This window comes from Ammospiza caudacuta, chromosome 4 (genome assembly GCF_027887145.1).
Source record: "Ammospiza caudacuta isolate bAmmCau1 chromosome 4, bAmmCau1.pri, whole genome shotgun sequence".
Classification (NCBI taxonomy): domain Eukaryota; kingdom Metazoa; phylum Chordata; class Aves; order Passeriformes; family Passerellidae; genus Ammospiza; species Ammospiza caudacuta.
Genome location: NC_080596.1, coordinates 52,181,125 through 52,197,231, shown reverse-complemented (window position 1 = coordinate 52,197,231; position 16,107 = coordinate 52,181,125). Strand labels below are relative to the sequence as shown.

Here is a 16,107-nt window from a genome sequence, read left to right as displayed (position 1 = left end):
CTCTCAGAGGAGCATCACTGAATGCAAGAAGTCAAGAGGAAAACCTAAAAGAAAAAACAATCTCAATTTTTGAGACAGCACAAAGCCATTTAAAATTTCTATCAATGAATGACCCATTTTAAAAGACCTCAACAAGCAGTCATGAAAGGACTACTACACCTGTTAAATCTGCCCTGGGATGAAGGAAGGAGCCTTATATGCTCATGTGGAATATGCCCAAAACATATAATAATTTCTGCTTAAGACTGGCTTTACTGTACAGCCCTCTGGTACTCCTCTCATTTGCCAAACTAATAGTTATACAGCGGATGCCTCAAGGTACCACTTAGCACTGGGCATGCTTCTTCAGTGCTTTTCAAAAATGACAAATAGCTCCAGCTTGCACTGGCTGCACATTAAACTATTTACCTAGATTTTTAGCTTTATTTGTGGTCCTAGAATAGCAGTCTTTTCTATCACACTATGGCAATGTCTCTACACACAAACATACACACTCTCGGCACCTTCACTGTTAGCTTTAAATTTTGTCAGCAGGAGATTTTTTTTTTCCAACATATTTACCTTCTTTTCTAAGCCTCACTATTATTTTATTATCCCAAAGATACGGGGCAAACTTAGACTTAGTCAACTGAAACACACTCTCTTTGTGGAAAATTCATTTGTAATAAAAACTTTTGAATAATTTCAAAATATTTTCCATTATATTTCTAGGTGTACTGTTCACTTGGACAGCAAATAATTTTGATTTTGCAATACAAACATCATTTTCTAGTTGGATAATGAGAACATGGTTATTGCAGTGAAAGCTGCTTATGCAATGTATTTTAAAGGAGGTAAACTCCTAACGCTAACTTTAATGAACAGTGCCCAAAATACTAATTAGGTACCCTAATACGAATTTAAACCAAAGATTTTCAACTGGTTTGTGCCATTTAATGTTTGTGACTCTTCATCAGTGACAAGGTAGTGCAAAACCACAAGGATCATCATTTTGCACACCCTAATGATGTGTTCCTCGGTAAGCTCCCTCACACTGTGTGCTTGGACACATTTCCTAACCTCTCTCTGAACAGTAACAGCCTCATCAGTATTCTACCAGTTTTGGAAAAGTATTATGAACTGCAAAATACAATAGGCTTAAGAAAAACATGAGATCAGATAACAGTCACTGTCTCATTTTATAGCATGAAAAATGAGGCAATGAGATAATAAAGTGAACATTATGAGGACTAATGAGTAATAACATCTAAGACACAAAAATCAGCATGTGATTTTTTTTGGACGGTAGAGACTGATGTCATTTTCAAAGACCAGTTCTTGTTGCCTTTACTTGTAGATGCAAATGTCTCAATTGCAAATAAGCTCCAGCTATACAAATGAAGAGTCCAGTTAACTGGAAGTGTTCAAAGAACAGTAGAGAAAATTTTTATTCAATTGCCTTGTTCAGCATGGTCATTGCAACAGTGACAGGGCAAGAATCTCACTTCACAGGATAATGTCACACTTCATTATGAGCTAATCTTTTTATCTCTCCAGTTCCCTGCCCTATACACTGCACCTCCCGATTTCTGCAGTCACTAAGCTCTACAGGGCCCCTGAGAAACAACAGACCTCCTTGGTATGGAAGTACTGGTTCCCTGGACACCAGTTTTTCCCACAAATGATGATGTCAGGTAAAAGTACAATATGACAGTATAATCAAAATTTTGTAATTCATTTTACAAGAAAGGCTCTTAGAGGTTGGAGAGACAACTTTAACTGACGGGTAATCTTACGTTCTTATAACTTGGCTTTTACACAATTTCCTTCATGTTTAAAAAGGAAAAGAGCATAAATAGCTCAAAAAGAACCATCTTGATTTGCTTTGATGGAGATCTCCATCAAAGATCTTCACTGGTACTAAGACTGCAAGAGTAATGGACTCCTATCTTTTGTGTGAATATGCCAGTCGGCCTGAGAGAATGGAAGTTAACAGCAGGAATATCAGATAACTTTTCTTACAGATCAAAAGAGAAAATGTTCCAGGGTCCCAAATTCATTTCTGGGCTATGAAAAAGTGTGTTGAAGCACTTATAAGTCATCCTGACTCTGCCTCCTTAATACATCTCTGTTTTGTTCTGGTCCTATCCCAAACCACTTCTCCATTTCTGCACACCTAAAGTGAGCATTTTGCTGTTCATCTTGTATGTTATACAAAAAACAAGAGGAAGAGTGAAATTAGTTTTCTTTATCTCTCAGTTTTAGCTTCCAGCTGCAATCAGATGGAATCTTTAGAAATTTTAATCTTACCTCTCGCAGTCTTCTAATAGGTAATGACTGGATATGTTTGGTCCAGGTTCAGGGCAAGGAGAGTACAGACATTGTGGACAGTACCTCCAATTAATGGAATTTCTGCTTTCTACCAAGCTTGTGCAAGAAGTTTTCAGCAGGCTGAAAACCGTTCCATCACAACTCCAAAGATCAGATTTTAATGGAAATTATAAAAGCCTTATCTAATGCTGTAAAGCAGACACTTTTCTTGAATGCTAAATTTTGATCTGGAACCTAGTGGATTTAGGTATGCAACCATTTATAAGACTTTACCGAACACAGGCTACACACTCAGAAACCCTGGTACTATAAGAAACAAAGTAGCAGCAGAAGAAATAATGTCTGAAATAGATGTCTGAAATAGGAAAAACACAGACCATTCCACTCAAAATTATTACAAATGGCAAAGGTGTTATTCTAAAGAAATATGATGGGAAATGTTAATTACTGATACCTCTGTAAATAATTTACACATTTAATAATAAAATCACACAAATATACACACACAAACTCCTGAAGAAGAATGTTATATAACATAAGCCCAAATAAAATGGAAGCAATCCTTGCTAATAGAGAAACTTGCTTGTTTTAGTCCTTACCCAGAAAGTTTTACAATCTAGATTAGCTTCCAAAATCCTGGACCAAACACCAGTGGCAGTAAAAAGTATTTAATTTCACCTGTGTCTGGTGTACTATCAAAAGTGCCTTTGAGGAGGCAAGACCATTTATTTGCTGTACTTTCCAACTAGATTACTGGAATGTCATCTATAGAAGATTATGTGGAAAGGTCCTTGGAAAGCTGTGGAGAGCACAGACTGAAATAAAGATTATTTTACCAGATTGACATCTGGTTGCATTTCAAGGTACAGCAATAGATAAAGCATTCTACACAACTGTGAAAATGACCATGGAAAGTGCTGCCAATTTTTTTTTCAAAGCAAAGAGACCACATTTACTACCTAATGCTATGCAAGAAGTAAGAGGTATTAAAACAAGCAAAGGCAGTGCTCTTCATGCAATACACTGACAAGCTGTAACATTCTGGAACACAATACTATGGATGCTAAAACGTACACAGACCCATGTAACAAAGGGACACATTAATTGAATAAAAATCTATGGCAGGTCACAAATTACAGAAGAATCCTTGAATCTCATGGATTCTTGAATGGAAAATGCAGGAGAATTTGGAAAAGTACTGCCACATAGTCTTGGCCTGTTCTTCTTTTCTGGGCATTTGATTTCCTCAGCTTTTGGAGTCAGAATTATAAAACAGATGCACTTTTTCTTTACCCAGTATAGTCATAACAGCACAATGGAACACAGAGGAATCCCTGTATTCTCTCACTTTTAGATTTTCATCACCTGCTTCCTCTACCATGTATGTATCCAGCAGTACAGTGTATGCATCTTGTTGCTGTCAATTCTAGAAAGTTTTGATCACACTATGATCACAATCATGGAATTAGAAAAGCTGGCAACTCCTTACCCCCAGGTAATTGTTCATTTCTCTATTTCCTTAGGATGCAAAATCCTGTGGGAGAAAAAAGACAAAAGACCTTTTTCTTTCCCTCAAGTGATGTGGCCTAAAAAGGCCACATAATATACTCCAAGCTGGAAAAGAAACAGGCAAAAAACAGGAATACAGGCAGAATAGGAGAATAAAAACCAGAGGAAACAACAAAATATAATGCAGGATCTACAGAATTAAAGTGATTTGGTGGGGGAAATAGTTTAAGCAACCGTGTGTGTTTCTTCACATGAAACAATAAGACAATCCTGAAAAACATTTTGTTTTCCTCAAAAAATTATTCCACTATTGCTGGTTTTGCAGCTGTTCAGCATCAATGTTACACATACACAAATCATAGTTTCACTGCATTAAGTAATTGCAAGGGCACAGGGAAAGATAGTGTATCTGCCTGATTTTAAAAGCTTTTTCTCAGAAAAATTATCTACTGGATGTATATAATTATATTGCCTATTGAAAAATAAATACTTGTTGCAATAAGGGATTTGAACTCTCTACACAAATTATTCCTCAAAGATAATTCTATTAATCAATGCCAGTTTGAATGAAGCTAGGGGTGACCTAATTGCAGCCCTCCAATACCTGCAGGGACCCTACAAGAAAGATGGAGAGGAACTTTTTATAAGAACAAGTAATAATAGGACAAGGGGAAAGGCTTCAAACTGAAAGAGAGTAGATTTAGATAAGATATTAGGAAGAAAATCTTTACTGTGAGGGTGGTGAGACACTGGACAGGTTGCTCAGAGAAGTTGTGGATGCCCCATCCCTGGAAGTGTTCAAGGCCAGGCTGGATGGGGCTCTGAGCATCCTGGTCTAGTGGAAGGTGTGACTTACTATGGTAGAGGGTTGGAATAAGATGATTTTAGGGTCCCTTCCAACTCAAGATCTCATGACAATGAAGTGCAGTTCAGGCCACAATGAAGTGCAGTTCAGGCACATCACTTCTTTAACAGAGACAGACATTATTCATAGTGTCTCTTTAGCAAAAATACAGAAGTGAACAATGTCTCATAACTCTATACTGTAATTTACATAGTTTTGTGGTATAAACAGTAGAAGCAACATATTCACTGCTGCTTTTGAAAGCATTTTACAATTCAAATTAACAGAAAAATAACTTCAGGGCTCTTTTGTGAGCTCCATGTCAATCTAAGTCAGATTTTTGTGTTGCTTTACTTCTCATTCAAGCTACTGGTTTTTCTTCTGATATAGTATTAACACCAACCGTTATGTTGGCTGGTCAAAGCTAATAAAATAACATTGTAAACAGGGTCAGTTGAGAGAGAGACTAAAGCAGAGCTGAAATTTTTCTGTGAGTAGGGATATGAGTATCAGCCCTCAGGAAGGTTTCTGGGATTTCTTCCCCCCAGAATGGATTATTGGTCACATGTGGAGTGAATTACTGATAATGCCTCCTGCTCACTCCCTTACATGCTCATAGCTCATTAAACTTGTGAAACCACTTCAACCACCTACCTTAAATCTCAAAATACAAATTCTTACAACTATTATTAGGGTAGCTGATTTTCTCACCTAATGAGAATTCACTTGTGTAAACAGGTACCAATAAGAAGGATATCAGCCTTCAGACCTGCAACTTCTTCTCAGTGACTCAGAGAGTGACTGAATGACTCAGACATTTTACATTCAGCAGATGTTCTTACTATAATAGCATGGCTTGAATTTTCCAGTACAATCAGTACATCTGTATTCACATCAGGGATGCATTTCATAATAGATTCCCCACAGTGGTATTGTACACTCAATTTCCAATGCTTGAGGAGCTAAATTTTAGACAAAGATAAATATCAGCCATGACACATGGACCAGTACGTATCCTCAAGAAAATCCCTATTCTAACCAATAAACATTTTTTAGAAGAACTGTTAACTGTTCCCAGGATAAATGCTCTAGATTCTAACTATAACATGACTCAAGCATATTTTCTCCAACAGGGCTTGGAACCATGGCATTCAAGGATTTTTTTGGAGTGACAGTCTTCAATTCAGAAAACGTGGAGGATATGGAGTTTTTAGCCAAAATCAGACAAAAATAAGCAAGAGAAAACAAGGGAAAATTTTGTTTGGGATTGAGTGACTGGGTGACACTGTACAAGAATCTGTGAAACAAGCATGTACAGCAGTCAGACCTTAATTTTGATAAACATAAGATATAACTAAAGATGCAAAAGAGAAGTACATCACACAAAACAGATTATATGCAAGGCATATGTGGGCAGGGAAGGATTCACTGCATGTAATCTGGAGGCACCAAACCCCAAAAGAAACCACAGAGTTGAGAAATAAACAGTCATAAGCCAAGGACATGCTCTTGACATTTCCAGGAACCGAACACAGAGAGGAGTGTGAAAAGCAGTTTTTGCTGAGCACTAGATGAAAAGGGATTAGAACAGAGAATCAGACTCAGCTTTTGGTTCTACTGTGGTTAGAGAAGTAAATTCTTTTAAATATACAAACTGCAAAAACAAATATTCAAGAACAATACAGTTTATTTCTGTAGCATAAGCAGCCTAGTGAACCCAAACTCTTACCTTTTTCAGTCACAGAAGAACCACATTAGAACCATTCTTTCAAATAAAAATAAAGGTCAAAATATTCTCCTTATTCATAGAATCATGAATAGATAGATTCATAGATTCATAGAATCATGGCTTGGGTTGGAAGAGACCTTAAAAATCATCTTATTCCAACCCCTCTGCCACAGTAAGTCACACCTTCCACTAGACCAGGTTGCTCAGAGCCCCATCCAGCCTGGCCTTGAACACTTCCAGGGATGGGGCATCCACAACTTCTCTGAGCAACCTGTTCCAGTGCCTCACCACCCCCACAGTAAAGATTTTCTTCCTAATATCTAATCTAAACCTACTCTAAGTCTGAAGCCATTTCCCCTTGTCCTGTCACCACATGTTTTTGTAAATAGCCTGTCTCCATCTTTCTTGTAGGCTCCCTGCAGGTCCTGGAGCACAGTTCAATCATAGTCTCTCATTCCACATGTAAACCATTCCTATCATCATGCACGATGAAAAACTCAATTTTAAAAACCCCTTTTGTTTTATAGAACAAGATGTCAGAACCGACAATAAGTAGAACAATAAGGATCTCCACAGTCTGTCAGGTAGGAGCAGCCAATCTCACATCTGACTCTACATTTTTTCCCCTGGTAAGAAAAAGCACTGTGTACTTACCCATAATTTCTGCAGTTCACTACCAGATGAATACCAATCCTGCCATGCAGATTATGGAATAATAATTAACCAGGCACTATTCTTAACAGCTCCTTCTCTAACAATAGTAAATATATTATTTTACCACAGGCTATTCTGAAACTGGAAAGTTTCATAAGTGACAAAATCTCTTCTGATTTAATCTAAGCTCAGCTCTCTAGATTTGGTGGGGCTTTCAAACACTCTGACCAGCTGTAACAAACAATTGTTACAGCAACCCTGTGAGCTAAAAGGACACTTTTAGCCCCACTTTACATAAGGAATTTGAGGCACAGAAAAAAAAATTATATTTACTTGCTTAATGTTCTGATTTAGAGAGATCTATTAGATCTATTTTTTTCAGCATACATATTATATATTTTTATCATACAGTTAATATACTGGTCCCAGCAGCTTTCACTACAGCAACTTGCACAAAATACCACAGGACTCTATAATAAAAATTTACGGACAGCGTTCAATTTAACTGGCAGTCATTCAACTTCAACAAGACACAATCCTTAGGATCCTTCCCTACCTCAGCCAGTACAAAAAGTTCCACAGATGAAGGCAGATATGGACAACAGTCTCCTTTACTTCACAACTCTTCAAAAATTTGCCTTTAGAGCTGGAGAGAATCCAGCTGGTAAAAGACTTGGTCTAATAATTTTAGGCTATATCATTATGTATACTCAGGAACTGCAAGGAGGTAGCCCAGGATACATCATCTATTTTAATTGTACCATTAACAAACATTCAAAGAAACAATTTAAAACTTCCCTGACCTTTTAAGGTAGATTTAAAGAATATATTCTCAGGGGTTTTTAATAAAAAATTGAAAAACAGTTTTCATCATACCATTTCTTCTTGTTTACTGTCACACAGAAGTCATTAGCAAAGCTAGAAGCCAAAGATAGACTGTACAAGCCTCAGTCTCCTCATCTCACAGAATGCCTATCAACAGCAAAGTCTCAGATGCCAGCAAGGGAACTCCAGCAATGGGGTCAGTGAGAAAAAGTCAGGCTTACTGCTCTCAGCTGTGATCTCACCTCTAGATCTGGATCTAGAGAACACAGCAGCACCTCTGAGGAGATGGAAATGTCTTGTTTTTAGAGACTGGCTGGAAAGCTGCCCAGTGGAAAATGACCAGAGAATGCTGGTCGCCAGCTGGCTGAACATGAGCCATTGAGTGCCCAGGTGGCCAAGCAGGCCAATGGCATCCTGGCCTGTGTCAGCAACAGTGTGGACAGCAGGACCAGGGCAATGATTGTCCCCTGCTGTACTTGGCACTGGTGAAGCCACAGCTGGAATCCTGTGTTTGTTTTGGCCCTCAGTACAAGAAAGACATTGAGGTGCTGGAGCATGTCTAGAGAAGGGCAATAGAACAGGGAAAGGGTCCACAGAGCGCAAGTCTTAGGAGGAGTGCTGAGGGATCTGGGCTTACTTGGCCTAGGGGAAAAAATGCTCAGGGGAGACCTGATCACTCTCTACAACTGCCAGAAAGGAGGTTGTATAAAGGTGGCAGTGAGCGTCTTCCTCCAAGTAACAAGCGATATGACAGGAGGAAAAAGCCTCGAGGAGAACCAGCAGAGGTTTCCCATTTCTTCATGGGAAGGCTGGCCAGTCATGGGAACAGGCCTCCCTGGTAAGTGGTGTTGTCATCTCCCTGCAGGTGTCTAAAAGATGCACAGATATGACACTTAGGGACATGGTTTAGTGGTGGATTTGGCAGTGCTGAGTTAACAGCTGGACTGGATGACCTTCAGTATCTTTTTCAAGACAAAAAATGATTCTATGGCTTTATGTGTGGGCAAATAAAGACCATGCTTTTTGAGAAGTTTACATCTTGATCAGTTTTGGGCTCATTTTTACAGCAAGGAAAAAGGAGATACACTTGAAATTTGGCCTGTGTATCGGGTTCCCATTGCAAATAACACACTTCTATTTATTAGAGCTAGCAAACAAAAAGTCAACGAACAGGTCATATTACTTTCCTTGAAACAGCTCAGAATTTTTGATGTAAAATAAAAAGGCCTTAAATCAACACAAGTTTGAAAAAAATCAGCCTGAACAATTAAAGCACTGCAAACTATAAACAACTGATAACGAGACTTTACTACAGTAATAAGATGGAACATAGAACAATAAATAATACTTTCACCCCAGATCTTTTCCTACACAAGAAGAAAATAAATTATTAAATGAAAACTCATAAACAGTGTAACAGTTAAGAATGGAAACATACACTGCTTTCCTTTTTCTTGGTGTGGTGAGAAGCATACCCTTGTAGTGGTGTCATTCTCAGTTTTGTTCTGGAATTGAGAGCACTTCAAAAAGTCTGGCCAAGAAGCATTCACCATACCCAGGACTGGTTCACAGCCTTCTTTTGCTGCCTCACAAAACGTCCTGCAGGGCAAGAGGCCTCGACTAAAGACAAGAAACAGAGCAAAATTAAAAATTATTATTACTTTAGCAGTATGTGAGAACTTTTTAGAAAGTGCAAAAAGTAATAATAAATGCTTTTGACAAATCTTGTGCTCTACAGGGCTACACCCATACCCTTACAGTGATTAAATTTTCGACCCAACATTTTTGCAGTTTATGTTTAAATGACTGCAGAACCTCTTAGGCTTTAGCAAATCAAGTTTTGCTTTATTAATAACCATTCACAATGCCACAGAAGAATCTTTTCCTGGTACACCACAGACATCTTTCTCTTTACATCTGACTCTCAGTTGTATCTGCCCATCTCAAAACTATGGCTAGAATTCCATATTCAGTCACAAGGAAGTGGCCTGAACTGAAGAAGTTTACAGTACCCAAAAATTTACCAACTTAGTGTTTCATTTTACAGTAACAGAGAATAACATGGTACTTTTTTAGCAACTGTGTGACATGGCAGAAACCATAAGAAAGAAATTTAAAAGCTGCCAGAGCTGCCTCACCACAATGTTAACTAAGAGTTTGATGTAAAGCAATATTCACTTGCATAAGTATTTGGAAGTCAGTACGGTTGCCTTTCTCTGCTTAGTATCTAGAAAGACAAGTGCGCTGCCAGTGCTGTTATGAGTTCTTTACATACTCTGGCTGGAACCACTTTTTTTAAAAGGGCGTTTTTAGAGATACATTCTCCAAGTAATGCTTCAGAGTTTTACACAAGTTTTGCACTTCACATGCTGCAGTACTGAACTTATCTCAGAATCAAATCAAGGAATTTATCTCTAAAATTGTCTCTTGCAGCTTCCAGGATGGCAGATTATTGTTGCCTGTAAAGAACCACATATATTCTAAAACAGCCCTTCTCACCACCAGATTTTTTATTGTGATCTGTTGAAAGACGGAAAATGTTTGCACCAAAGATCACCTATATGCTGTGTACAAAACCAAGAATGGTTTCATCTGAGGACAGAAGAGCTGCCACTTATTAGTTCTGCACATTGTACTGGCAAACTAAGTTTCTCTGACTTGTAAAGGCTCTTCAGATAAAGATGTTCTGAAATACTCTTCTTCTTTTTACAGAACCTATTCAATATGCAGAGAAAGAAAGGGCACAAGAGCTCTTCAGCAGCCATGACTGCCTCCTATCTGGAGCCTGAGAAACTCCTTAAATAAAGGGGATTTGATAGGGCAAGTGACTGTCTCCAGACATTTTTAAGCTTTTCCTTCTTAGCTAATATACTAATAACACTTCTGGTTTGACAGAGGTTCCCTAGTACAGAAAAATGCCAAAAGAAATGCTGCTACTTACTACAGAATGCACTTGAGTTCCAAAATATCTGTAAGAAATAAGATGTCACAAAACTAAAATGGAGTATTGATTTGACTTGTTGGTGATAACCCTGTATTTTATTCAATCTGATATGCGTAATTTAACTTTCTGTTCATTTTTTACAAAACAAAATAATATGCTACAAACTGTATTAGCGTGAAAAGCATTGTAAGCAGTGAGTCTACCTCATTTACTGGTGCAATCATCAGGAGCATACCTGATGATCACAAGCAGTAATCTGAAGGCATTACATTTTGCCCAGTATATTTTTTGTTCTCAAAAAAAAGTGTCAGTAGGGACATTACTTGAATTTAACAGGTCTCTGACAGAGATCTACTAATCACAGTTAAAACCAATCTGTACACATGATTTCTACCAGTGGGAATGGTATTTGCAAAAAGTCCCGAACAAATAAATAAATAAAGCATAAAGAGTTCTTGAGGACTCTCAGACAAAGTTTCATACAAGTCTGGAGTATTTGATATGATCTCTGTTTTTCCTGACCCACACCTAAATCATTAACTTTTAAAGCACCACACCTCAGCTATAGCCTGACATTTAACAACCAGGCAATAGTAGCATGTGTATGCCAATATCTTCAAATGTAACTACAGAAAACTTCCATCTATATGGTTCCTTGTTTTCAAAGGTCTTTCAACATACTGAACATTCTTTTAAATCAAAACTTAAAAAAAAATTAAAAAGCTATATTAAAATATAACTATGCAGAGTTATACTTACGCATAATTGTTAAAAAGCTTCTAAAAATGTTTTTTTTTTTTTTCAGAATATCTATCTGCACATTGAATTCTTTACATCTGTATGAGGAAAAATCCCAAAAATACAAAAAGTTCACCTCTTTTATTTACATGGTATTGGATTTGCATGGCAAGGTTCTTGTAGTGGGAGGGATACAGGGGTGGCTCCTGTAAGAAGCTGCCAGAAACTTCTCCTGTGTCTGACAGACCCAACTCCAGTCAGATGACAGACAGACCCACCACTGGCCAAAGCTGACCCCATCACTGATTGCTGCTGTACCTCTGCAATATTTAAGGAGGCAGGGAAAAAAATCTGCGCAAGGCAACTGCAGCCAGGAGAAAGGAGTGAAACTATGGGAGGGAAGCAACTCTAGATACCAAGGTCAGTGCAGCAGGTGGGGCAGAATGTGCAGTCCCTGGATGACTCTACTCTGGAATAGGTGGATGCCCAAAGGAAGCTGTGACCCTCAGGGACCCCACACTGGAGCAGTTTGCTGGCAGAACCTGTGACCCTTTGGTGAACCAACACTGGAGCAGCCTGAAGTTCCTGAAGGACTGCACACTGTGGGAGGGACCCACACTGCAGCAGTCCATGAAGAACGTAGCCCATGGCAAGGACTCACAATGGAGAAGTTCCTGGAGGGCTGTGTCCCCCATAGGAGGGACCCCACAGGTGGAGAAAAGGAAGTGTGTGAGGAGTCCTTCTCCTGAGAAGGAAGGAGTGACAGTGACAATATGTGATGAACTAACCACAGGCCACACTTGCCATCCCCTGCACCTCTGAGGGGACAGGAGGTAGAGAATTCATGACCAGATTTAAACACAGGAAGAAGAGAAGGCTATGAGGAAGTTATTTTAAGATTTGGGGTTACTTTTCTCATTGCCTTGCTCTGATTTGATTGGCAATGAATTAAATTCCTTTCCCCACGTCTAGTCTGCCTATGACAGTAGCTGGTGGGAGATCTCTCCCTGTCCACATCTCAATCCGTTCTACATTCCCAATCCAGCTGAGGAGGGGAATAACAGAGCAGCTTTGGAGAGCACCTGGTGACCAGCCAGGGTCAACCTACCACAGACATGCACAGAACAGTAATAATTTGGAAATTACCAGTCTTCTAAAAGACAACTACGTGGTGATCAAATAACCAAGCAGAATTTTTAGCCCCTAGAGAAGCTGTGACAAAACAGAAAACATGGGATTATCCAGTGATTACTGCAATATTTGGCCCAGTTTCAATGTTGAGTCATGTGTGCTCCATAAATTAAATATTTCTGGATAGTGATCAAGTTTATTATGGACTTATTGCTTAATTTGCTGGAGGATGAAAATATTATTAATAGTCTTTATCTTGATTAGTCTTATTTACAGCTATTCAGAGACTAATCATTTTTAAAATAAACTGGCAGGTCTATGGCAATCCTACCATAATTGATTTGGCACCAGTGGCAGGCATAGAAGCAGGTTGAAACACACTAGCATGTGATTCTGCTCTTCAGGATATTAATAGAAAAGCTCCTGAAATTGGAGTTTGATGAAAGAAAGAAAATACGACATATTTTTATCTCTGTGGTTGGTTTCCCCAGACCCAAAACCCACAAGTGAGTAAATTCAGCTGCATAGAAATGCCAAAATTAAGAAATGTAGGGAACAAAAAAAAAAAAGAGAAATCTTCTTTACAGCTTATTAAAAAGCATATTAAAGGTAGAGAGAATATATAAGGGCTTTAAATTTGCATAAGGTATCATTGAAGAAGCTGTCTATCAGAAATTTTGTACTAAATACTCATTGAAGCACATATATTCAATACAGTATATACTCTATTAAGTGATTTTAAGCTTCCAAAGAGGTTAAACACTGTCTGAAAGCAGAATATCTGACTTCCTTGTCATGACAATCACCGAGCGTTCACTTACACTGGAACTCAGATTGCCTAATTATAATCCTACAGGGACCTGCTCCTTAGAACTCAGAGATCTTTTACATTTTTAGATTTTTTTTTTTCAGAATTTACTCCTTCTCTTCTTTGCAATCACATTACAAAGGGGTCCTCAGTAGACTCTGTTTCTTAGTGTTTTAAGTACTAGAAGTTATCAAAGAAATAATACTCCAAGAAGCTGTAAGGAGAGGGAAGATCTTCATGGTGATTGTTTTCCTCTTGCTTCAGAATTGACCACATTTTCTAAGGTTAGCTCAAGATTCAAGCTAGGTAAAGAGTCTAACTCCCAACCTCAGGAGACACTGAGGGCATGTCTTTTCTGGAAGCAGCAGCACTGTATGCAGCTTAGTTCCCAAAAGACTGGATCTGGTTCCGTGCTACTTTCAGTTTTGCTGCTTGTAAGAGCTGGTTTTAGGCTGTAAATAAGAGGTCAAATAACTCATTCAATTGAAGAGTAATGTGACCAAAAAAATAGAAGCAATTGATTGGGTCCTCCAAAAGGATACATGGAAAGAAGGAATAAAATGTCATGAGAGGGAGAAGTAGAAATTGCTAGAGCTGAAAAAAGGATTAAATAAAATGAACAATTAACCATCCTGCAGAAGCTCCTCATGCAACCTGGTAAACACAATAATATATCTAGTGCTCAATATTATCTGTGGTATTTCTTTGTGTCTTCACAATAGTATCTCCACTGGTAAAAGCACTGCTATAGACATGCCCTGTTGAGAAATTAATTATTGCAATTTTACAATATTAAAACATTAGGTTAAAACAATAGAAGGTAAATGATTTGCAAAAGGCTTACAACCAAGTTGTTATGCCAGAGCTGAAATGCAGCACGAAGATCACTCTGAGAACACACAACTGTTGGCTGCATTGCTAAAGGTCACATTTGTGGCTCATTAGACAACCTGACTGCAGGCAGACTGATGAACATTTTCTGCTGGTTCTCATTACTGTTCTTTCCCCAGCTTCATCCCTTCAGTTGTTTCAGGATAACTTTTTCTGTGGCCACACAATAAGCTGTATTCAGGTACTGAGACAAGTTAAAAACAACTGCAGGATATTTTGCTGTATCATTCATACACAAGCACCCATGCTAAGAATGGTGACAGATCTCAGGCCTGAGGCAAAATAAATGAACTGGTAATACAATTGTGAGAGATTACTGGGGCAGGGAGGATGAGGGCAAGGACAAACTGAAACATCATGAAATAATGGGAAGAAGAAAACTGAGGTCACTCTTTATTGCTACAGCCCTGAAATCAAACAAGTTGGAATGATTAGCCCACACACCAGCCTTTGTGTGTTCTAACTGTCTTTAATACTTTTCATGATATTCTAACAATAATGACTTTCAGAAAGTATAAATGTCAGAAAAAGAAGTTTCTACAACAGAGCAAACACACACACACCCAGGATTACAGTTTTCTACAGTGACCATTCTTGTGAAATCGTTCTCAGTGCCCTCTCACAAGTACTTCAATATTGAGAGCAGCACAGTCACTGACAGTTTTATCAGACAAACTCATAAACCTCTCAATATCACTTCTTGATTCATGGATTTTTAAACAAATTGGTTGCTAATGTTTCACATAATCAAGAAAAATATGTATTTTTATCTTTTCTTGTTTGGTTTTCATCTCTAACTTTCAAGTTCATTTGAAAGTTTGAATTTCTATTTTGTCTCTTAGATAGGGGTTTAAATCAGAAATTTGCTTCTTTACATAATAAAATCTGAAAAGAAAGCAAGATTATTTTAGATTTTTGTATTTATTTCACTTGACAAAAATGTGTTGAATCCATATAGCAACTCTGAAAGATGGCATCTCAATTCCATGTAACACTTTGCAAAACTAAAAGCAAAGTACTACCTCCTACCTAGTTTTTAGCTTAAATGCACATAGTGTTCTCAAAACAGGTTCATGTGTGTAAGTACAAAGATGCAAAATTACCTGTAAAAGTATAGGGCTCATACTCTGAGAAACATGGAACATCTTAAAGGAAAAAAAAGGCCTCAGAGGTGAACATGGTAAAAGGCACAGCAGCTCAGTTTCCCGGGGTGGGAGCCTGAATAATGGTTAGAGTTGCTTAGACAAGATTAAGGCCGGGCATGAACTGGCTGAACTGCAGGTAAGTGTCCACTCATCTGCCCTCCACGGACTCAGCATAAGGATTTAAGGATTTATTAAGATAGTGCAGAAGGTCACTTCTAACTCATACACCCATGAATACCCCATTTACAGTCATGAAGCTTGGCAACTACAGATGAACCACAAGAGGAGTGCCCTTTCCAAGAGACTGAAAAAAGCCTGGGTTACACAATGAGAATGAAAAAGATGGAGATACTGAATGGATTGCCTGCAGCATGGAAGAACAATCTGTTTAAAGGCTATGAGAACAGAAAAGTGGCAAATCTGATTAAAAAGCTGGACTGGAATCTCTTCCGTGGGCCCACAGATTTTTTTTCACTAAGAATGACAGTTCAAATTAACTACTCCTTAACAGTTGCCATATCTTACGGCAACAGGAAAGAGACAGCTAAAGTGTTATACTTGCAAAAGTCTTAGAACACA

General features: G+C 38.3%; 1 protein-coding gene across 2 annotated transcripts in view; it reads right to left on the bottom strand.

Moving 5' to 3' along the window:
* Positions 1-16,107, bottom strand: part of CORIN (corin, serine peptidase) — a 119,859-nt gene that overhangs the window by 50,950 nt on the left and 52,802 nt on the right. For both annotated transcript variants that reach the window (XM_058803488.1, XM_058803489.1), the window contains exon 5: positions 9,310-9,491. In XM_058803488.1, coding sequence (XP_058659471.1) covers positions 9,310-9,491 — 182 coding nt within the window. The remainder of the gene's footprint in view (positions 1-9,309; positions 9,492-16,107) is intronic.